The sequence below is a fragment of the Pseudochaenichthys georgianus genome, chromosome 22 (assembly GCF_902827115.2).
Source record: "Pseudochaenichthys georgianus chromosome 22, fPseGeo1.2, whole genome shotgun sequence".
Lineage (NCBI taxonomy): Eukaryota > Metazoa > Chordata > Actinopteri > Perciformes > Channichthyidae > Pseudochaenichthys > Pseudochaenichthys georgianus.
In genome coordinates this window covers 13148861-13172887 of record NC_047524.1, presented here as the reverse complement: position 1 = coordinate 13172887, position 24027 = coordinate 13148861, and the positions used below count along the sequence as shown (strand labels likewise).

At 44.9% G+C, this 24027-nt stretch overlaps 1 protein-coding gene across 14 annotated transcripts; it reads right to left on the bottom strand.

The window, feature by feature from the left end:
• snx14 (sorting nexin 14) lies at positions 1-23476 on the bottom strand. 14 transcript variants are annotated; one of them, XM_071201637.1, is made up of 32 exons: positions 23172-23262; positions 22830-23013; positions 22584-22704; positions 21281-21354; positions 20802-20880; positions 20671-20714; positions 20484-20571; positions 20313-20397; positions 20074-20230; positions 19818-19893; positions 19555-19599; positions 19346-19426; positions 19046-19160; positions 18505-18660; positions 18288-18412; positions 17071-17250; positions 16243-16301; positions 15749-15775; positions 14281-14427; positions 13223-13355; positions 12012-12198; positions 11270-11353; positions 10942-11042; positions 3959-4070; positions 3731-3771; positions 3429-3548; positions 2521-2644; positions 1467-1631; positions 1275-1370; positions 1087-1178; positions 794-850; positions 1-265 (listed from the first exon to the last, which is right to left on the bottom strand). In XM_071201637.1, coding segments are annotated over exons 1-32 (3198 nt in total). In that variant the 5' UTR covers positions 23173-23262; the 3' UTR covers positions 1-223. The 14 variants fall into 14 exon arrangements, with proteins under 14 accessions (XP_071057738.1, XP_071057739.1, XP_071057741.1 ...); XM_071201638.1 differs by having other exon boundaries at positions 1-262; XM_071201640.1 differs by lacking the exon at positions 22830-23013 and having other exon boundaries at positions 23172-23476.
• Between the last annotated feature and the right edge of the window lie 551 nt (positions 23477-24027).

Here is a 24027-nt window from a genome sequence, read left to right as displayed (position 1 = left end):
CACTGTCATATCATTTATTTATATTATTTATTTTGCAATGTTAATGACACATACAGCAGGAAAATCCTTGTGTTCCTCTTCTTGCTGCGTCATGTGTCCCGGTCAGACACTGTACATGGGGTCTGCATGCTGGTTTCATGTAAACGAACCAACACAGATCTCTGCAGGTGTTTCAGTTCAATGTCGAGAGAAAGTGAGCTCATTGTCCATTGTTATGTTCATTTTACATCCATGGAGCCATCACAGAGGCCTCCTTCTGTAGCTGCTGAGGAAACAAAAACAGCATAAGTACTAAAGAAAACACTTAGTTGTTAAATAAGTGTTCTATTATGTGTATATATACAGTTTGTATTTATCACTTATAGTCACAGATGCAGGCAAATAATGATATAAAACAATGCCTGGTAATACTATGTCGTTGTATAATAAACGTACAAAGACAATTTAATTGTTTGTTATATGTGATTAACTGCAGTCGCTGAATGCAGGTTAAAAACGTTAAGAATTATCTTATTCTCCTAAATATGGGTCTACTTTATCCTGCGATACGATATCTCTGCCTCTACTTTTATTGATAATTTGTGAGATATCATACAATCACAGGTTTTGCTTGTTAATTAATGTAATGTAATGTAATAAGGAGCGTTACAATTATGATACAGATGAAGAAATGCATTTTTTGTGCAAATACATTCAGATTCCCCCTGAAGCCCTACAAAGGATGAACCCGTAAAGAGAAGGGATGGATGTTCAGAATATATTTATTCAGAAACCAAAGCCAGCTTCTGTTTACCTTGTTTAGCTCAGGGAAAAGCTCTTGAATGGCGATGTCCAACAGCACATACGTCAGCTGAGAGAGGCCGAAGGAAGGAGGATGATGAAAAGCAATAATGTGAGTTATCTTTAGTTACACTCCTCAAACACATATTAAAAAAGATATATGCAAATGCTAAACTCCAGAACAATTAAACAAAATCATGGTAAGAGTGTAGGGTTTTCTTTGTTTTGACAAAATCCCAAAGTAGTTGGAAAATTGAGAGTGTTCTACATGTTGTATATGTCCTGAAAATGACGGGACTTGTTTACCTGTTTGTTGAGAACTGGCTGTTGCAGTCCATCGAACAGGAGACGTACACCTTCAAACTTGGCCTCTTCTCCGATACACTTGCCCAGAAAATCTAAATACAAGCGGCTTATGAATATCTTTTTAATACAGTTGCTCTCACATCTGCACATTTGAGCAGTAGGTTGGTCTAATATAGTATAATAAATACCTGGAATATAGGTTATCATCTCCTCGAATGTCTTCTTCGCCCTCTTCTGCTTGTCCGGCGCCGAGCGGGGCTGACTGCTCTCACAGAAAACTGTGTCTGGAAGGGCAAATATTATGTAAATCATTCAATCTCTTACATTAGCAAGTTTAATGGGATAGTTCAACATCTTAGATAATTCACACGTGTTCTTACCCCTAAGCAAGGTGATGAGTGAGACCAGCCGGTGCTCCTGGACCACCTGGTTCAGTTTGCACTGAAGGTAGTAGTCTGTGTAGGCTTCCAGCGTGTTCTTCACCAGCATCCTGCCGGCCATCAGCAGGTGGTGCAGCCAGTCGGGGATACGGAAGACGACTCGGCCTGAAAGCCATGAAGAAGAAGAGAGAGATAAAGAATAAAGGAGTGAGTAACAGGCTTTACTTCGGGGGTCCAGGGGTGAATGTGTCATGGTGGTGAAGAATGAGAGAGATCACCCCCTGCTTCATTATAGTACAATCCTGCAGCGATGCCTTTTTATTCACTTTTTTATTTCTTGTGTAACGATAAAGAATTCTGTGACTCCTGAGCGGTGCTTTTATACCATCAATAGATACTGCATGTTTTCTTAATCACAATGCAAATGTCCCACAAAGATAATTGGTTACTTTAACTTACAGTTAACTATAAAATGCAATGAAATAATAATTTGGATTGACTTAATGCGTGTTTTTTCGTATAGTTGTTTTAAAACATGCTTTTTCATTATCGTTCTTAATTTCTTATCTTGAAAACATGTGTACGGGAAGATAAGGGGATGTATTAGCTCCTATCACGGCCCGTCCACACAGCGGCGTGCGTTGAAAGCTTCACCATAAACTTTGAATGGGGTGACGTCACTTTTTGCCGAACTGCAGTGTGGGAAGTGACGCGGAGCTTTTCTGGCGTGGCTCGCGGCAAAAGTTGAGCAATGTTCAACTTTTGAAGCCTCGGCAGAAGCGTCAGCCAATCGAATCATATGCCAGTACAAGCTTTAGCCAATCAAACCGCTGCTTGTCTCAGGGGCGGGAGATTCATGTGATTGGTTGTTGGTCGAGTTTCAGACACGCCCGCCGGCAAGCTTCAGCGTACGCCGCTGTGTGGACGGGCCGTCATCATCTCCTGTGCTTCAGCATAAAAAAACTGAAATCCAAGTACACAACTTCAAGCAGTGGTAAATAATAAAATGTCATGAACTTATTCCAATAAACAAACTCCAGGAGAGCTCACGTACCTAAAAACATTAAGTAGTCATACAGCCCTTCAACAGTGATAATTTCCATGAAGTAGTTCTGATTGTGTCGCTTCTCAGTCATCTCTGATCGGTTGGCGTTGTTTTTGAAGACGTCGTTGAAGAGCTAGGAGAGAAATGTACATCAGACTGAAGCCTTTTTAAATCCATATGATCACGATCCTGTTGTTTCAATAACCTTCCCTAATCTTTGGGACTGACAACTCTGCTGAGCTTAATATGGCATTCAAATAGGGTTTAAGATAACTAAAACAAAATGTGAACAGTGAAAATATTGATGACAGGAGGTTTACTGTGTTTATCTCTGCATGTTGAGGCAATGACACAATTGTTTTATAGCTTTAGTTCTGGTCAGAGTTTTCATGTTAAACGCTTCTAGTCTTGTTGACTACATGTCAGATACATAACATATTCTCAACATAGACATGTATTGGCCCCACACACTGTTATAACGATAGAAAACCATGTTTATTAAGATAGCCAAAGTGTCCATATGTCTGAAACTACAACAACTACTGGCTGTGAAGCGTGTTTATCTAAAGACAGCAGGAGAAATTGATCACATTTAAAACAACTGAAAACTTGCATTATCATGAAATGACAATAAAAACAAAAGGAAAGTTCATACAGTGATGTACAGTGACAGATGCAAACCATCACTTGAAAACTATCTCTAAAGTATAAAGCTCCATGAGATTGTGGGAGTTTTTATGGAGCAGAAAGTGGTAATGGTGTGCTTCAGTGTAAACAACTATTAAATGTAATTAAGGCGTCTGGGAGGAACTCTGCTGTAATCAAAGGTTTGCAGATAAGATGTTTCCTGGCTGGTGGAAAGAGAAAGAGAAAGAGAGAGTATGAACTCTGAATGTTACAAAACTTTAATCCCCAACCTTTTTATCATTTTCTGACGTGGGGCTGAGGATAGTGAGCTCAGGGCGGCTGGGTTTGGGTTTGGGAGATTCACAGGAGTTGAAGAAGGATTGGATGAAAGGCTCCAGATGCTGCCCTTTCTGAAAAATAAAGAAAACAGTGTGTATGAGTTTCAATGACAGTATTACTTCTCTAATGTGTATTTGTTATACCAAATCGTTTGAGACGCAAGTGACGGGAAATATTTGTATTGCAGTAAGATGAGATAAAGAAGTAAACCAGACCCACACACACACACATCTATCAAGAATGCATTTCTCACCTCTTTTATCAGTTTGCTGGGAACCGACTTAATGATTTTTCCTGTGAAACATAGACACTTTGTCTCAGTGATGTATGCTTCTGTCGCATTTTGCCACTGTTTGAAACACAAATACATTTTCATTGCAACCCAAGGTCAGGATGTTCAAACAATTTCACAGTGTGTTTGAAATGTTCTGCTGGTCAAACATAATCCATCTCCCTAGTGTTTGTCACAGGCATACAGTACCGAGGTTCACGTCAGGTAACATCTTGTCCAGGAACTGAGACTCCATACTATGAGGGGACAGGAAGTCAGCAAGGAGCTGACTGTTGCTTAGCTCTGGGTGCTGCAGAAGTTTCTGCAAAGAAAAACACATAATTATAAATTAGAAGTTGTTCTATTTCGTCCCTACTGACCGCCAGAGGCGGTGCTTTAGCACTGGATATGTCCATCGCGCGCATGCGCAGCTCGAGTACCAATAACAACAAAGTCACCTGTGACCCACGTGACACCGGCTATATCAGCCGGTATTGTCAGAGGATCTGTTCCTTTCATCTTCTCGCTGCGCGAGGGTACCGTGGCTACGTTTTTGTAGCCTACAGCGTTCAGGTTTGAACGTTTGATCTGAGGGATTTCTCTGCAAACAGCTGGCCACGGGGAGCTTTGCGACTGACAGTCGGAGCTACGGGTCGTTAGACGCGTCCTCCAGGAGCTGCGGCCGGCTGTGCAGAGCCTCGACAGACAGGTTGGTGTCAGCTTGTTGCTGGTGATGGCTGTGTTTCCACACCCTCTCCCAGCCAAGTTGTCCTGATTACCGTCTTATTGTTTGTGGCTTAGACTTTCTGGTGACGACAGTGTTCCCGCTTCCTCTCCCATAAAGTTGCCCTTATGCTCTTTTGAAAGTTCTGCTTGTGGCGTTGTGCCCGAGCTGTCATTAGCATTTGAGTCCCAGCTTTGGCTGCGTCCCTCATTCGATTTAGTATGGAAGCCCAGAGGGTCATACTTTAAACCCGTTTTTCGTTTAGATGCAGAAAGTAAGTTAAGTACTTTCGATTTCTTAGAAGCTATTATCTGGTCTTAACATTTGTGTTCTGACTTGGTCGCTTGATTGTTAGCAGCAGCCGCTTGGCTAACACCTTGCTGTTGAGCTTAACTATTAACTCAGGGCAGTGCTCCCGCTCCCTGTAGCATAGGGTTTGATTGCAGTAGCGCTAGATCGTTGTATTACTGCTCCTAGTACTAGACTCCTAGCACTAGGATGATATGCAGAGAACATCTTCACGGCGGGTGCTGTGTGCTCGGCATGTGCGGTTACTACTGTAACCAGGCACGGTTCTATGCGGGCTGTTCTCTTTCTTAGAAGCTAATTATCTGGTCTTAACATTGTGTTCTGACTTGGTTGCTTGTTTGTTAGCAGCAGCCGCTTGGCTAACACCTGCATGTACGGTTAAGCTTCATTATTTAACTCAGCCGGTGAGGGCAGTGCTCTCGCTGCTGCTCCCGGTAAACGCATGGTATGGTTGCAGTAGCGCTATATCGTTGTATTTACTGCTCCTAGTACTAGACTCCTAGCACTAGGACGATATGCAGAGAACAATCTTCACTGTGTGTGCCGTGTGCTCTGCATGTATGGCCATTAAGGAGGATTTTATCCTCCCAATATTATATTGTCTAGTGGGCAGCCGTTGGCTGACACTTTTAGGCACCGGCCACAGTTACTATTGTAACTAAGGTTCTAAGCCGTAAGTACTGGCCATAATTACTACTGTAACTACGGTTCCAAGCTGTGTAAGTACTGGCCATAGTTAATACTGTAACTACGGGGTTAGGCCGTAAGTACTGGCCATAGTTACTACTGTAACTACGGTTCCAAGCCGTGCACGTACTGGCCATAGGCAATACCGTAACTACGGCTCTATGCTGTGTAAGTACTGGCCATAGTTACTACTGTAACTACGGTTCTAAACCATGTAAGTACTGGTCATAGTTACTACTGTAACTATGGTTCCAAGCCGTGCAAGTACTGGCCAGAGTTACTACTGTAACTACGGCTCTATGCTGTGTAAGTACTGGCCATAGTTACTACTGTAACTACGGTTCCAAGCTGTGCAAGTACTGGCCAGAGTTACTACTGTAACTACGGCTATATGCTGTGTAAGTACTGGCCATAGTTACTACTGTAACTACGGTTCCAAGCCGTGCAAGTACTGGCCAGAGTTACTACTGTAACTACGGCTCTATGCTGTGTAAGTACTGGCCATAGTTACTACTGTAACTACGGTTCCAAGCCGTGCAAGTACTGGCCAGAGTTACGACTGTAACTACAGTTCTAAGCCGTGTAAGTACTGGCCATAATTACTACTGTAACTACGGTTAGATGCCGTGTGAGCCCTGGCCATGGTTACAGCTGTAACTACGGCTCTGTGCTATTCTATTCTTTAGAAGCTAGTTATCTGGTCTTAAACATGTGTGTTATTTGACTTGATCTCGCTTGATCGTTAGCAGCAGCCGCTCGGCTAACGTCTTGCGTATACTGTTAAGCTTCTTTATTTTACCCAGCTAGGTGAAGGCAGTGCTCTCGCTCCCGCTCCCTCTACCGGTAATGCGGATGTAGCTACATCCCTTTTTCTGTTCGGCGAGTAGTAGCACCAGTGAAGGCAGTTCTCGCCCCCGCTCCTGGTAGACGCCAAACTGCCTTGTTTCTCCGTTAAGCAGGTAGCCGGTGAAGGCTGTGTTCCCGCACCCGCTCCCGGTTACGCTGCATCTGGCATTCGTCTCTAACTCGACCAGTGAAGGCAGTGTTCTCGCCCCCCTCCTGGTAGACGCTAAACTGCCTTGTTTATTCCGTTAAGCAGGTAGCTGGTGAAGGCTGTGTTCCCGCACCCGCTCCCGGTTACGCTGCATCTGGCATTCGTCTTAATTTAACCAGTGAAGGCAGTGTTCTCGCCCCCGCTTCTGGTAGACGCTAAACTGCCTGGTTTCCGTTAAGCAGGTAGCTGGTGAAGGCTGTGTTCCCGCACCCGCTCCCGGTTACGCTGCATCTGGCACTCGCCTCTAGCTCAGCCAGTGTTCTCGCCCCCGCTCTTGGTAAACTGCCTTATTTACTAATCCAGCTAGGTGAAGGCAGTGATCTCGCTCCCGCTCCCTCTGCCGGTAACGTGGGTGTAATTACATCCCTATTTATGTTGGGCGAGTAGCGGCGCGGCTCTACTCTTTCTGTTAAGCAGGTAGCTGGTGAAGGCTGTGTTCCCGCACCCGCTCCCGGTTATGCTGCATCTGGCATTCGTCTCTAACTCAACCAGTGAAGGTAGTGTTCTCGCCCCCGCTCCTGGTAGACGCGGAACTGCCCTGTTTTTCCGTTAAGCAGGTAGCGGGTGAAGGCTGTGTTCCCGCACCCGCTCCCGGTTATGCTGCATCTGGCATTCGTCTCTAACTCAGCCGGTGTTCTCGCCCCCGCTCCTGGTAGACGCTGAACTGCCGTGTTTATTAATCCAGCCAGGTGAAGGCAGTGCTCTCGCTCCTCTCCCTCTGCCGGTAACGTGGGTGTAATTACATCCCTCTTTCTGTTCGGCGAGTAGCAGCAACGCTCTACTCTTTCCATTAAGCAGGTAGCTGGTGAAGGCTGGGTTCCCGCACCCGCTCCCGGCTACGCTGCATCTGGCTACCTACAGAATGGTTCATTCATGTAGCGCCTGTATGGCTTCTCTTGAGCCCGAGGACGGCCACGACCGCTGCCCCTCCTGCCTCGGCCGCTTCAGGCGGTCAGTGGGGACGAAATTCGAGCATCTGAGGGAGGTTCTCACGGTAAACGCCTGCATGAGCTGTAGCTGCATGCCTCGGGTGCTCAGAGTGGCTCAAATCACTGAGGTGGAACGTCTGGCAGCAGCCAACAGACACCTCTCCTTGTCACGTCCTCCTCCAGATCAATTCGGCCGTTCCCGGCGACTTGAGGGAGCGATGGCTATGTGTGCTCCCCCCAATAGAAGGACTAGAAACAGGCTGTCCTCTAAAGTGGATCGGCTAGCTGCCGATAGGGGCATGATGAAGTCGCCTCTTCAGCCTGGGCCCGGTATAGGGGCTGCTAGCCCCCCCCCCCCCTCCTTCGGTTGGGGGGTGAGCTGTTTAGAGCGGTTTAGATCAGCTGCCCTGGAGGCACTGGAGCGTGCCGCCCAAGCTAGGCAGACAGGCAGCAGCACTCGGGTCCTCGCAGACCTGTGCCCACTCCCAGCAGGCCCAGGGGCCGCTCTAGCAGCCGCACTCAGCCGCCGGATTACAGGGGTGGTCTGCAGAGGTCTTAGCGGCCCACTCAACCGCCTCCCAATGACTTTCGTGCCCCATGTCGCCCGCCTTCCAGGCGGCCTCGTGCCCCAGAGCCTTACCGGAACCCCCCAAGAGGCTCCAGGGTCCGGGGGGCTGGGCTCTGAAATCCCGGGGGTGGTCGGCGGCTGCTTTCCCAGCAGCAGCTCAGTTTCTGGGCAGTCTGTACTTCCGTCCCTTGGGTGGTTTTTACCTTAACCCAGGGGTACGGACTGCAGCTCCGGCCCCTAGCCTTCGGCTGGGTCTAATTGACAGTCGTCAGCGATCCGGCAGGGGCCCTACCTCTAGGCCAAGAGTTGTCCGTCCTTTTGTCCAAGGACGCAATCAACCCAGTAAGACCCTCTGCTTAGCCAGGGGGTTCTACTCGGCATACTTTCTCGTGAGCAAGAAAGTCGGCGGATTTCGCCCAATCTTGGACCTCAGAGGAATCAACAGATTCCTGAAGGTGCTGCCATTCTATATGCTGACTACTGCATACGCACAGGTGGAGTGGTTCCCAACCGAGGGATGCCTACTTCCACGTGGGCCGGGCAAGAGGGTGCCTTATATTCAGTTCCTCCGGCCCTTGGGCAGACTGGCAGCTGCCTCGGCCGCTGGGCCCTTAGGCCCGCTGTCGTTGCGCCCCATGCAGATGTGGCTGAACAGCCTTCACTTGGACGCCAAGTGGCACAGGCACAGTGAAGTCAGGGTGTCGCAGCATTGCTCCACTCTCCGTCACGCTGGAGGGGCAGGGCCTATCTCCTGGTAGGCGTGCCCATGGGCGCCATCCCATCCCGCCAGGAGACCATCACCATAGGTGCATGTCTCTCAGGGTGGGGTGCAGTGCGGCAGGGCAGGACCGTTCAGGGTCAGTGGTCTGCCCAGCAGAATGCGCGCCGGGTCAACGTGCTAGAGCTTCGGGCCGTGCAGCTTGCACTCACGCACTTTCTACCCCAACTGGGGGCAAGAATGTGCGTGTTCCTTGGGGACAGCATGTACATTGTTGCTTAGACAACAGTCCCTTCTAGATAGTGGACGTTCTCACTCCACTCTGAATTTATGTGGCTGCGATTCTGCCCGACATGTTCGGGTCGACGGCGCCACGGCGGGGTGCCACAGGTCGGTGTCCCTCTTTATGAGAGGGGCTTTACGGCAGCGTCCCCCTTGCACCCCGAGGGCTCCGGCTTGGGACCTGCCCTTGCTGCCGGATGCCCTATCATCTCCTCCCTTCGAGCCCCTGGCCCAGGTGGGGCTTAGGTGGCTGCCCACGAAGGCAGCATTTCTGCTTGCCATAGCCTCAGGGCAGTGAGTCGGGGAGTTGCATGTCCTCTCCATAAACAATACATGCCCGAGGTGAGACTCTCAGGCGTTGCCCTTTGGGCAAATGTGGCATTCCCGCCGGGGTCCTTCCACAAACTCACTTCAATCAGCCTGCCCAGCTGGCACGCTTTGACATTCAGGAGTACGGCACATCGAAGTTGCTGTGCCCTGGGGGTGCCCAAAGGGCGTATATCAAGGCTACTGCCTGTATACGGCAGGAGGAGCAACTCTTGAGTTTGCCCTGGCGGCACCAAAGGAGGTTAGGCCCTCTAACCAGTGGCTGCCCCACTGGGTTGTCGATACCATCTCACAGGCTTACGGGGCCAGTGGCCGCCCCCTGCCATCAGGCTGAGATGCCACTCTACAAGGAGCATCTCAACATATTGGGCTGCCCTGAGAAGGGTGTCCCTGGAGACCATCTGCGCCGCGGCGTCGCGGGCGTCTTCTGGCACATTCTCCAGTTGTCATCAGGTCAATGTCGCCACTCCCCATTCTTTGGGCCTGGTCCTTTTGCCAAGCTCCGCTGCTTCCAGTGGTGAGCAAGGGCTTGGATTCTTCATGACATTGTTGGTATAAGTCATCCAGTGCTAAAGCACCGCCTCTGGCGGTCAGTAGGGACGAAATAGAACGATAGTTACGGCTGTAACTACGATTCTATGAGTCCCGGATGACCGCCAGAGTTCCCTGTCACTCAGAATTCTTGTGTGCTCGCGAGAAGATTCGGGGAACAGATCCTCTGACAATACCGGCTGATATAGCCGGTGTCACGTGGGTCACAGGTGACTTTGTTGTTATTGGTACTCGAGCTGCGCATGCGCGCGATGGACATATCCAGTGCTAAAGCACCGCCTCTGGCGGTCATCCGGGACTCATAGAACCGTAGTTACAGCCGTAACTATCGTTTTCCTCCTTGTGAGAATTTTGAAAAACAACAGCTGTCCTTGTGGAAGCTAAATAGGACCCGACCACGGTCCTGAAATACGGTTCCCTTTGTTCTTCAGAATGTCGTAATCACTTTTAAACGGTATTTTTAAAGTGAAAGTGGCGTGTTCCTGGAACAAATGCTTCATAATGGAAAATGTTTATATTTAATCTTGATGTCTGGTCACATAAGTGCTGCTTGCCACAGCCAGATGCATTGAGTAGAAATAATTGCCTGGAGCACTGTGTGTGTGTGTGGTTGTACGTGCGTACGTACGTGCGTACGTGCGTGCGTGCGTGCGTGCGTGCGAGTGTGAGAGAGATCTGGACCTGACATACAGAAGTGAATCCACATATAACCTTCACTATTACTGTTTCATTTCTGTCACCAAATGCCGTAAGAGCAAACTGTTACTCTGATCAAAATATGAAGGTAAGGGTGCTTATTTTTTCATGGAGTTTAGAGAACATTAACATCTGGTTTTTAGCCATCAAATTCTACTAACAGAAGACTTGTTTTACATTTGAATAGATCAGTCTTTGGCTTGAAATTGAAACATTTTCAAATGGGACTGATGCATTTATTTGACAACTATATGAGCCGCTTTCATTGCACAGAGGTGGCAGTCATAGCTGTGTGTTTGAATAATTTTCATCCTACGTTTCTGTATCCTTTTTCCCCAGACATCTACCTGAAGGTACTCCTGAAACTCCTCCCGCTTTGATGTGAGGAACTCATAATTCTTGGGACCGATGATCCTCTTCGAAGGCAACTGCGCATCTGGAAATGAGCCTAAAAAGAATAAAATAAATAAAATATCTAAACGAACAAGCTTCCTTTTACTTTGACCACAAAATAACAAACTGAAGGCATGAATTATGCAGGCCATTAAATCTATATGACATCTAAGATTAAGGTTCACTTGAAAGTAATGTTCTGTGAAACTTCTGGAATGTGTGAGATCATGTTGGTGGGAAATGTCTTCCATATGACAATAAATGAAAAACAAGAAACCTTACCATGAAACTCAGTAAGCTTTGATTCAAGAACATAGAACTCCAAATATCTTCTGTACACAGACCAGTTCTCAGTCTCATGTCCCACTGCAGACAAATACAAACAGGGAAACAGTAAGATTAAGAAGTTCCACAAACAGTGAGAGGTCATTGTTACCATCTGCAGCAGTCACTCAGCTTTTACTCTTATTTCATCTTTTTGCAAACTAGTTTGAGCAACAGTAACTGTATGTAGCCCCAATTAATGATATGTAGTCTTGGGTTGTTGGCAATGTGGTGCTGTTATCCGTCATAGGCACATGTTTTTTGGATATTTTTGTAATCAGCTTTCTTGCTGAGAGATAGATGAGAAGATTGATACTACTCTCTTGTTGGTAAAGTTAACATGAAGCCAGCAGCTAGCAAGCCTAGTTCAGAATAAAAAGTGGAAAGAGAGGGAAACTACCCAGCTAGCCTGGCTCTGTCCCATGTAAACAAAAACAACCAGCACCAAGCGTGTTTATTTATTGCATGCGAACCAAAAAAAGTGAGCGCTCCTCAAATTCTAATAAAAACATGTACCAAGACCTATTTACCCAAACTGGACTTTTGATGATTTAAAAAATAAATATTTCAGGGGTGGTGGATGGGGAGTGCAACACTTTATCTTACAGATAAGGACACCACATTTTGAAGCGTCATAGAGCAGAATGACCCCTCCCTCATGAGAGGAAGTGAGCCAGAAGGACGGTCTGCTGAGTCTCACCTGCCTTCCGGTCATTGCGCTCTACATCGATGCAGAACACCGGAATCCTCTCCCTCTTCACATCGTCGTCATAGAAATCAATGTATGGGATGGTGATGTTCCAGGCAGAAAGGTTTCGGGGGGTGCTGGGGGTGGAGGCTGCCTCCATGGGCGAGTCATCCTCCAACACCATCATGGCTTCCTCCACCTTGAATGGAAGGAAGCCGGAGAGGTTAAGGTCACATATACAGTAAGCAACTTCACAAGGAATATGTCTGATATTATTAGGCTCAAAAACAACGAGTACAATAAAAAACCAAGGGTGTTTATCAGACGCACCTTTTTAACTAATTTGACATACAGTGTACACCTACTGTTTTTACTTTAAAACATGTAAGTCTTAAAGAAATCAAGGTCCTTATAGCCTCACAAAATAGAAATACAAACATAGCAAAATCCTTTACAACAGATACAGGAAGGGCAATTAAAAAAACATTTCAGGACATTCAGCAACTCATCCTGTTTTACTGCACCAGCTGTGAATGAAAGGTCATTATATGTGCACATACTGTATGGTTGATTTCCCATACACATCGTTAAAGCAGTTGGGCACTTATACACTTATATACAGGAAATTGAAAGAAGTTATTAGGTCAGGACTGTGATGGCAAAACTCAAATTTTGCAGACAAGCATTGCTAAAGCATAATAATTTGTTTGATTTGAAGTAATTTTGCAACCATAATTAGTATTAATTTGAATCAACATATTAAAAAAAGCTTCAGTGGAGCTCTGGACAAAAACTGTGGATACACTGTGTTTTTGATTATTTGCAGATGATGTGCTACTTTCTGGGAATACATGCTAAAACCTCTGATATCATCAAAAAAGGGAAATCCTGGAAATAACAGATGGGAAGCAGATCCGGTGAACAGGATGACTTACGATTCTTTAACTCACCGACACCACCAAGTGGTAACTGCAAAGATGGTGTAGACCAGTGCTTTAGTTTGAATTTTACTTTTAAATCACTCTTGTAATCACTTTTTGTTATTTCTAAGCATTGTTTTAAAGTTTAAATGAATCAGAGACACCTGTAAGAACGAGAAGCACACAGGACAATTTGTGTTTAAATCCAGACACTAAAGAAATCTATAGTCAGGTTAAAGTTATAACTAACAAATAACGTTTGAATAATCTAAAAATGAGTCAAACGTTTTAGATCAGCCTCACCATATCGTCCTCTCCCTCCACTAGCCCGTAGGATGGCAGCATTGCGCCCTCCATGGTTGTGCTCTTGAACACTCCTTTGATCTTACTGCCAATGCGGCTAATCCCAAAGGACTCGCCCCTCTTTGACGTGTTCCTGCAGGCCAAACATGATGGTTATTAAACAATGAGTACTGTAGGAGATGTGCATGGCTTTAGCACAGCACATGCAGCTTGAGAGAGGAGTGACAGGGAGGGAGCTATAGAGGACAGGAGGGAAGGCAAGGCGATCTAAAACATTACTGAACAATGGGGAGAAAGACGCTAAAGTAGCCAAATCCAAAGCCAAAATGTCACTTCACAGCCATCTCACAATGAAATGTCTGGTTTGATGTTAAAGTGAGTGCTGCGAAACCATAAACAAACACAATACATAAGCAGTGATTTCATGATGAGATGTTTGCTTTTACAAATGACCACAAATTATACGTATGATCAGTTAACAGTCAAGGCACACAACATCAAAGTTGCCCTGTGTAAGTATCGGTAACAGTAAGAGAACTAGAAATCACAATATACACATGGTGATGTACAGGGGCGGACTGGGACTACAAATCAGCCCGGGACTCTCGACCACCTCGGTACCGCAAGTAGTTACCGCTAGTAAATTGTCTACGGGGGGAGGGGGGGGGGGAGGGGTGCTAGTGACTTCTCCGACCGGCCCACCTCGGTGCCGCAAGTAAATACCGCTAGTAAATTGTCGACGGCGGGGTGCTAGTGACTTATCCGACTGGCCCACATCGTCCGACCGGCCCACTTCAGTACCGGCCCATCGGGATTCGTCCCGAACGTCCCGGTGGCCAGTCCGCCCCTGGTGATGTACCCAGTATACAGTATACAAGAAGTTGGACATTGAAAAGTCACTGCAAAACAACAGACAAGTCTTCAGCCTGAACAACACATTAAAGTCGGAGAGAGGACACATGACAAATAAAAACAGGATTCCATGCATCAGTCCCACCATGCGGGAAAATTGGACAGCATGACATCACACTGTGACACAAAGATGGACCCTGACTTACTTGGGTGATGAGTGGCGGTGGGATAGCGAGCCGTATGGGAAAGTTGTGAACGTGGACTGGGCATGGAGGGAGTTAAAAGATGCAGGTGAAGAGCTGCCGGATGCGGTGAACAGTGAGGACGGAGACTCGGGGCTCCAGTCCCAGGAACTATAAGCAGAACAGGGTCACATCCCCGCGGGCAAGAGGAGGGAGAGGACCGCAGATCATACCGGTGCAGGCAGTATGAATCATAGAATCAGAGTGGATACACAGTCACAGCACGGTGGTGGCAATACATGTATGGAGCAACAGGCAGAAAGACGGGGAGGGTGTTATCTGAGTTGCAGACATGAAGGGTATTGGGACGTATAGTTGCCCAGCGTTTACAAATCAAGTGGCAGTGAGAGACATTTTCCACTATCCATCTGTTTATGCTGCTTTGAAAACTGCCTTCGTAACAAGAATGCTTTTGTGAAGGAATTGAAATACAAAATCAACCATTCCTCCTGAAGCCCCCCCATCAATTTCAACTCTGTCATTTGAGATGTGAGCAAACTTAAATTAAAAAATTATTTAGAATAAAGCCTTAAAGGTGGGGTAGGTAAGTTTCAGAAACCGGCTCGAGTGCACTAAAATTTGAAAGTACACAGCCGAAAAGAATCCGCCCCTTCCTTCAGACTTCCTTACAGAGCACCTCCTCCAACACACATGAACGCGCACATGACGTCAGCAGACTGGTGAAAGTGGCCGCCTGTTGCTGGCGAGTCATTGAAGTACTGCTGCAATGCACGCCCAATGACGGCACGCCCAATGAGGGCTATACATTTGTGCATGCACGAGATGGAAGGCTGACAGACAGGGCGGCAATCTGTACAACCAATCCGCTTAGCCGGCTAAACGGATTGGTTGTACTTTTTACAGTATTACGGCTTCCACAGATGACATTTGTTTATGGATTTTTTGTCAAAGCACTTAAGATATTCATTGCTATCGGGATGTTAAGAGCATTCCATGGAATATAACAAAAAGTGTATCTCAAGCCGGTTTCTGAAACTTACCTACCCCAGCTTTAATGTTCTAAAACTAAGATTTTAATTGCATGTTTTCAGCACCATCACTCTTGGTTAGCTTGAATACCCCATGATTAATGATGAGTCATGCTATGACTAACAAGATTAACTGATTATGTTTACTTCTCTCCAGCTTCTCTTATTAGCGTTTTCAGCACAGGCAACAAATAAAACACGTATTTATTGGTGAATTTACACTAGCAATACCATGATATATCCTTGTCATATTATGGACTAGGGCTCATTGAACTGAAGCGCTGGTTCCAGCGGACCCATGGGAACAGGGAATTTGTTAAAAAGGCAGCACATGTTTCTCTATAGACCAGTCAGGCAAGAATGATATGTCTTTGTGTCTTGCGTGCAGCAGCACTGCTCAGCCAGCCACTGTTCTGATCAGCACACTGATGCCTTATACTCACCGAATGTCATCCAAACTGAGGCTATTTCTGGAACAATATGTACAAGGAGTTAGTGGCAGGGCTCCGGGGCCACATACACACCGCACCCCGTGATAAAACGTGACAGTTGATCCCTGGGCTCAGGTCTCGTAACGAAATAACAATTTTTTTATGATGTTAACAGCTTCTTTTAGGTTGCATTAAGTCTAAATGTATATGTATAATTAAATATAAGACAACAAACACATACTATGTTCTGCCTTCACACTGCAGTTTCTATTGGCATACAGAGAGCTGTAAAGATTAAACAATGTTTTATACATTATTCATGAAATTCAGACAGATTAAAGGAACGTGGGTTGCATGTGGTAACAGACACATAAATCAATGTTCTGCCTTAAAAAAAGTACAAGCTAGATTATCAAAAGTTCTGTAAGAAAACCTAACTAATGGATCAATATACTGCTAGGGTGAGGCTTTTATTGTTACACAAAAACACGTAAAGGGATGCCTACCTGCTCATCCTGGAGTTCCTTGCAGGGGACTCGGCCCCTCTCAGGAGCTGGCGGAAGTACTGGAGAATGACATGGAGACAGCAAACAAAGTTATGTAAATTCAACACAATATATAAGCTACATGGAAACAACACATAATAAATCAATTTTGAAGCAGTAACAAGTGTGGCAACAACATTTGAAATACTATCATTATTTTGTACACACACTATTCATGCAGGGCAGTGGCCTGCTATGGACAATGGCTGAGCATTTGTCCACCAAGCTGTATTCAATGAAACAGCCTCTGAGGGGTGAAATTCGGCTTGGCATTTTGGCTCAATGCCAGTGTCGGCTCATTGGTCAGTTGCACGTTTTGAATTGATGACGCGGCCGACAGTGGTTGGTGGCTGAGAGATCGAAAGAGTATAGTGCAACAGATTCAGTGAACACCAAATCAACTGTAATTCTAGCATTGGACAGATGCGGTTTTGTTTACTCGGACATAACAACATTCAAATGGTAGATGTTAAAACTGACCGTAAAACAACTATATTTTGAAAGGACTGTATTAAAGATCCCATGTCATTGCCATTTCTACTGATCATAATTCCATTGTTGAGGTCTTACATTGTTCAATGTTCCAAACTCACATTGGTTTCTCATACAGCATCTCTGTATAGTATGTGTATTCACCATAGGTATTCACTCTGTCCTACACGGCTTGTTGGAGCTCCTGCCCCCCCCTCCCTTTGAGCCCACTGTGCTCTGATTAGTCAACCACCGTTACAGCTGAACATCAGTGTTCATGTGTTACAATGGCGTTTGTTTGCAACCAGAAAATGACACCTGTAATGACGAACAGATGAGAATGCTCCGTGGGGTCTGGGTGCCGTGTTGGCAGGACGTTGCGGGGCTCGCTGCTCCGCCCTTTGAGGCTCGAGGAGCGGACGGTGTGAGCTGGATTACTGGTGTCGTTTCCTGGTTGATGCGTGGGGTCTGCGAGACAGCGAGACACCGCGGAGCTCGCTGAGAAAAGATAAGGCTGAGTGAGTGTGAGTGAGTGTGAGTGTGTGTGCGGAGCTCCGCGGATTGGTCCATTTGGACCAATTGGTGTGTTATAGCAGAATGTTTAATACAGCGTATTTCTGATATTTATTAGAGATCACATGCTAAGCTATATGATGTGTGTTATTGAGTTGGGTCACACACAGTTAGAGAGACAATGGTCGTTCTGAATTATCAATAGGTGTATTGATTTTAAGTGAGCTGACACCGAGGTTAGAGGAAGTTCAGAGAAGGCCTCAGGTTATAAGAACAGTTAACTTTTGTTAGTTAACTAATCCTAAGGATTTCATGAGACGATGACGTTTAAACATAACAAGTATAGCTTTCAGAGAGATAAACAAGTGACATTTGTGTGGTAGGCTGCATGATAAAATGTGTGTGCGTTAAATATGTTTAGGGAAAATGTGTGTGTGTTCATTACATTGGCTATATATGCTGTATGATTGTTGCTACTGTCGGGGGGCATTTCCGCGATTGGCTGCTGTGGCAGCAGGTGATGTACTTCCCATTATTGTTCGTTTGTTGCAACAACTAAATAATAATTACTGATCAGCTATATCTGTGTTTGTGTTTTATTGATTCCTCTCCGTTTCATTCTTTCCTGTTGTGTGAGTGCTCGATCGCCACAACAGGTGCATTTGGTTAAGAGTGATGTCAACCTTTCCCGAAAGAAAAAAATGGAAAAAGAAAAATCTCCAACGAGGCGTTCTGGGGCAGCAAAGACAAGTCTTTTCTCTGTTAAGAGTTGTACTCGCTACAGGGTGTACTTTGAGGGTTTGTGACTGTGCAGATCGTTTACATGCAGAAAAAGCTACAGAACACACAAGGGGACGGGTAATAACCAGAAAAGCATATGATGGGACCTTTAAGAAATCAGAGTTTGATGGATTGATGCAATACAGTTATGAAAGAGGGGATTCATTAATTGGATTAAGGCATTTGTTGTGAAGTTGTGTGTCAGTAAGTTGAGTGATTTAGTCTGTGGTGTAGACACTAACCTCATCACTGTGACAGAACATGGGGGTGAAAACATTCTCCAGGAGGGACAGGACGTGCTCATAGGCTTCAAACAAACACCTCATGGTCTGCAGTTTCACCACCTCTGCAAACGGACCCTCTGCAACTAGAAAGTTCAAAAATATATGTTAATGAATTGTCCAAATAGGTCATTATAAGCCCTTTTTTGAGAAAATTCTAATTTAGAAATGGTTATACTGTTGCGTATTTCTTCCACTATGAAGGGGTCGAAGCGGATCTTGTCAACACTCTCGTCCAAACAGTACGTCTCATAGATCTTCTTCACCTCCTCGTGAAGCATCGTCTTCTCTGTGTCAGACAGATCTGGGCACAGTATCCTGTCGTTGAATTCCTCTGAGGAGTTGAAAGAGTCAGACAGCTTAGTTTCACTGGGTAAGGATCTTTGAGAATGCATCACTTTGGTATTCATGAGTGTCTAGATTGGAAAGTCAGTCCAAGTGAGGTTCTGATGCTTTGAGACTGACTGTGTGAGAGCGATGAGAGGAAGGCTACAGTAGGCCTGCTTCTATTAAATGTCTATGCTATACAGTCATAAATTAATAAACCAAAAAGGAGAAGCAGAATACTTAAGTTGTACAACTTACTTTGAAGAGCATTTAGAATTTAAACGTTGTTTGTGTGTTGTTGGCTTGACTTGCCCATAGCTAGGTAACTCCTTGCATGTAAAAGCAGCAAATGTAACATTGGAAACCACCTGAAAGGATTGGGAACCACTTACCGACTGCAAGGCAGAACTGGAGCACATGAACAGCGCCTTCTTGCTTCAGAAAATTCATAAAACGGAAGAGAAGGTCTTGCTGCTCTCTGATTTCCTTCAACTCCAGCTTTAATACCTGATGAGAGAACAAAATTGAAAGAGAGAACAGGGATCACAGTTAAGAAAGGAAGTGTTCTTTAAGCTCGCTGTGACCCGATACACTGAACTACAACAGTATAAAAACAGACCTACAGAACCATACAATATCTGGTGGTTTTGTTGGGGATGTGGTACTTTTCAATTATTTGAGGAAACACTCACAGAGTTCTTTTTGTTGCGAATATCAGAGTACTTTTGCAGAAAAGGAACCAACGTTGATGTGGGCTCTGTGGCTTCTTCAGGCTAGAGGGACGAAAGTAGATCCTTATTCTTATCTGATTGACCCATGAATTACGTACACACTGTGTATCAATGTTTAAACACACAGAATGTTAATGGATTTGCATGTGCCCAGTTTAAAATATACTCACAGGGGAGTTGTCGATGAATATCAAAAGTAGATGATTCACTGTGTCCTGAAAGAGAGCAGCCAGTAAACACTGTAAGTATGTAACATGTTCTGAAAACACATCTGCCACTTAGCATGCTCGTAGAGAATAATGTGGACTAACGTGCTTACTAAATACAATTCAAATATATTATAAGACTGACAAAACTGTAGCATCAGAGAGCTTCAACAACAGTTTTGGATTTCGAAAATCCATTATGTGTCCCTTAATGTTTCTACACTCACAGGATCAGCCAAGTAGTCCATGGAAGGAAGGAAGACAGAACCAGCCAAAACTTCTCTAATCAGCAGAGTAAGAGATCTGAGAGATAAGGCAGCAGGAAATCAGAAAATGAGAGAGTAAAGAATGATCCTCATCTACTTTTGTAAAGTGTCAATGCTGAAATAATTTCCACTAGGTGGACAATTAGGCACACTGACGCTGCAATCACTTTTATAAAGATATGAAGCCATGTCCTTTCTTGTCACAGCACTAAGTTACCTGCAGTCTGTAGCTTTGGGTGGCAGGATGTAGGGGAAGAGCATTTCAGTCAGCTTCCTGAGGTAGAGGAATTCCTCTCTGCGACTGCGAAGGGCTACATGGAGGTCAGGGCCGTATTCCTCCAGGGCAGCTTGTTGAAGATACTCTGCGTTCTTTACTATAAAGGAGAGGGATTTGTTATTTGCTTCCCTTTCCTTTGCTGTGAACACAATGACAATACTCAGTAAGTGATGCAATACCTTTCTGTCTTGCTTTGCTTATTATTTCTATGTGCTTCATGGACACTTTAAGCAGCTTTTGTGTGATAAGGGATGCCACATCCACCTGGGAGGGAAAAATGTATTAAAGAAAATCATGTTAAGTCAATCCACATCCCAATATTTGAACTCCAAACCGCCTTAATTCGTCACCTTCTGGGTTCGCCGGACCAACACAGCTGCAAAGAAGCGCAGAGTCACTCTCAGCTCGTCAACAAACGCCTCGTCATCTGTGATGTCTCTGAAAAGAAAGTCACACAGTCCCTTCTGTCACAACATACAACACATTAAACCACCTCACCTTTTATTACAGCATGTTAAAGATACACAGGTGTCTTACCTGTACCAAGGATACACAAAGTTTTCCAGAACTAGCTCAAGAATCTGGAAATAAAACAGAATTGGACTGAGATAATTTGGTCTATTATAGATTAAAGAAATTACTTAAAATTCATGTTTGCTTTATATTACCTCTGAAAGAGAAGCATCAACCTTAGAGGGGACTTTCAGGTCAAGCCATGGTTGATAGTTTTCCAGTAATAAAGTTGGTCTATTAGTAAATTGAAACAACAAAAATATCACAGAATTTAAGAGAGAAAACTAAAAGAATCCTTTCTAACCACTAGAGGGCATTGCAACATTTTCCATAACTTGACCACTCAATGAATTATGACAAACCCAATACAATAGGATTAAGGCATAATTATAGAGAGTGTCCTGTTTACCCTAATGTTTGCTACTAATCAAATAACTTTGTGATTTTCACTGTATTTTACTAGCACATGTAAAACCAGGATATGCAGTAGCATAGCAATACAGGTCTATGGAGTTCCCTCTTGGGTCTGCTGTCATGAGTTTATTTTATTGTCTAAACTATTGATGACACAAATGATAGGGTCATAATACAACACACTGCAACCACATCACATGAATATGACCAAGTTTCTCACCTGTGTCTTTTGCATTTGATTTTTCCACAAACAGCACAGCTGTGGCCTAGTGGAAACAACTCCTGTTGGTATGACTGAAAGAGAAGATTAACAAACTAAGGAGACTGGCAATCATTCACTTCTGTTGCAGATAGAACTTTGTGTGCAATAATTAAATACCAGTTTGTATATTCAACAATAATCCTAGATGTCTAAAAGCAACAAAAAATGATGTTGAATTGTCCTGATAGAGACTCAAGGCTCCGTGCTCAGCCCTCTCCTCGACTCCCTGTTCACACACGACTAAGTGGCCACACACAGCTCCAACACCATAGTGAAGTTAGCCGACTACACGACCGCCATCGACCTGATCACCGATGGCGACGAGACGGCGTACAGGGAGGAGGTCGAAAACCTGACATCTTAGTGCCAGGATAACAACCTCCATCTCAACGTCAGAAAAACCAAGGAGCTGATTGTGGATTACAGGAAGCAGCAGAGAGAGGGGCACGCCCCCCATCGCCATTAATGGTGGAGAGTCAGCAGCTTCAGGTTCCTCGGGGTCCACATCACTGAGGACCTGACATGGACTCACACCAACACCATCACCAAAAAAGCTCGACAGCGGCTCTTCTTCCTCCGCAGGCTGAGGAGGTTCAACGTGGACTCCAGGATACTCTGAAACTTCTACAGATGCACCAGAGAGAGCATCCTGACCTTCTACAGGTGCACCATAGAGTTTCCTGGCCGGCTGCATCGCCCTTAATCGTAAGGCTTTACAGAGGGTGGTGAACTGCACAGCACATCACCAGGACAGAGCTGCCATCACGGAGGACCTCTACTCCCAGCAGTTCAGGAAGAAAGCCCTCAGGATTATAAAAGACCCCCATCACCCCAGCCACAAACTGTTCTGTCTGCTGCCGTCTGACTGCAGAGGCGGTACCGCAGCATCCGGACTAAAACCACCAGACTCAGGGACCGTTTCATTAACACCTGAACTTTTGAAACAACATCCATAACATTCATCTGGCTGCAATTTACAAATTATTTATCTGATATATCATATTCCAATCACTTGTAGACTCTTATTGCACTATTTCACTATTTTACTTTTTGTATGTACTTGCACCATTTTTTCTGTTTTATTGTGTTGCACTGTTGGAGGAGCCTGTGACCTAAGATTTTCATTGTCATAACTACACTGTAGTAGTAGCTATGTACGTATGACTAATACAAGCCTTGAACACTGAGTCACAAATACTGTGACATTTTATTTTGTCTGTATCATACAACTCTTTTCAGTCTTTCTTGCTTCATCAAGTACCTTGTTTTTTGGTTTGATGGAGACTAAGATGTTGGGAAGCAGAGACTCAGGCCCCGTAGAGCAGTAAAAAGTGACGACTCCAGCCAGGAAGGACCAAAACACCATCATAATGTGAATATATCTGTGAAAACATTAGAAACATACATCCTTAGCAATAAATAAACACAGGGAAATGTGTTAGGGATGTCATAGCCATAAAGAGTAACATTGGGTAATTACTAGCCAGCCTGCTGTTCAGATACTGACCTGTTTAAAAGCACAGTGGACAGCAGCAGGACCAGCAGCAGAAAGCAGAACACTGGATACTGTCGGCCCAGCTCTCTGAACCGGTCCAGCTTCACCCTGCACCTTATGCTCTGCAGAAATACCCTGATGCATCCCATCTTAGTCGCTTTGTAGAGTCTTTTCACATGACGCCTAATGCATAACACTGTACAAAAAGAAATGGTGGAGCGGCTATCTAAATAAGGGCGTGCTGCTGCGTCACGTGACAGCATCACATTAAAAACATATCATTTTGTGCGGTTTCCTCATGTAAGGCTACACATCAAGCAAGTTATAGTCATTAAATGTATCGACTGCACTTACTGTAAGGGTACGGTGGATTTTAAGGGCCATTTTTCATTGAAGTCCAGCAGCGACACCATAATGAATTCATGGAATAAATGCGCATGTTTCTCGTTTATACTATCAGCGTAGGAGAGACTATGACGTTGCCGTACACAGCTGTTAGCCACCGCAGGATTAGAGATAATAACTCAGCATCCTCTGTGTTGACCATGGATGTATGGTGTTGACGGTCCTATAACTCCTGTTTGGATAATGGCTGCGGTGCTCGAGCTGTCATTTCTAACCATTGAGGGGCAACATTGGCTGCCCGCTGACTGGAGACTTGTGATGTCACCTCCGCTGTGAGCAGCCTGTAACATGCTGGCTAAGGTTACTGTAGTTTACAGAGGGAAAAAACAAGTAGGCTATATCAGCTTACATCGCACTACCTCAAATAATCAAGACGTAAAACACGAATGGGAGAAACAGTTCGCAAGACGAAGCAGAGGCGGCAGTGGCTTTTTTTTTAATGCCGATTTTTTTCTTGAAATAGCCTAGTTACAGCGAAAATGTTCATTCAGTATTTAAATAAATAGTATAAACACGGTGAGACTGTTAAACATTGCGCCGAACCATTAAGTCATGGCCTGCGAGCTATTCTCATGTGCTAGTACGGCCAAATAAATGTACAAATGAGCCTTCAGTAAATAAATGAAGGGAAACATGAGGTTGCTCCAAACCAGATTGTATATGCTCCAAACCAATATAACGGTTAAAAGGTCAACATTGCATCGTATGGGGAAACCATAAGTAAACAATTGTCTATTGGAGTAAAAACGCAATAACTTACCCTCATTGCCTTTGGGTTGTGAGTTTCTGAATTAAATATTTTTAC

What these genes read in the sequence shown, in the direction of transcription:
- snx14 (XM_071201637.1), bottom strand. An exon ending in AAGCAAAGCAAGACAGAAAG is followed by an intron (nt 20,231 to 20,312) that starts GTATTGCATCAC and finishes TCTCCTTTATAG; the next exon opens with TAAAGAACGCAGAGTATCTT. An exon ending in TGTTCTGTCACAGTGATGAG is followed by an intron (nt 17,251 to 18,287) that starts GTTAGTGTCTAC and finishes ATCTTTTCTCAG; the next exon opens with CGAGCTCCGCGGTGTCTCGC.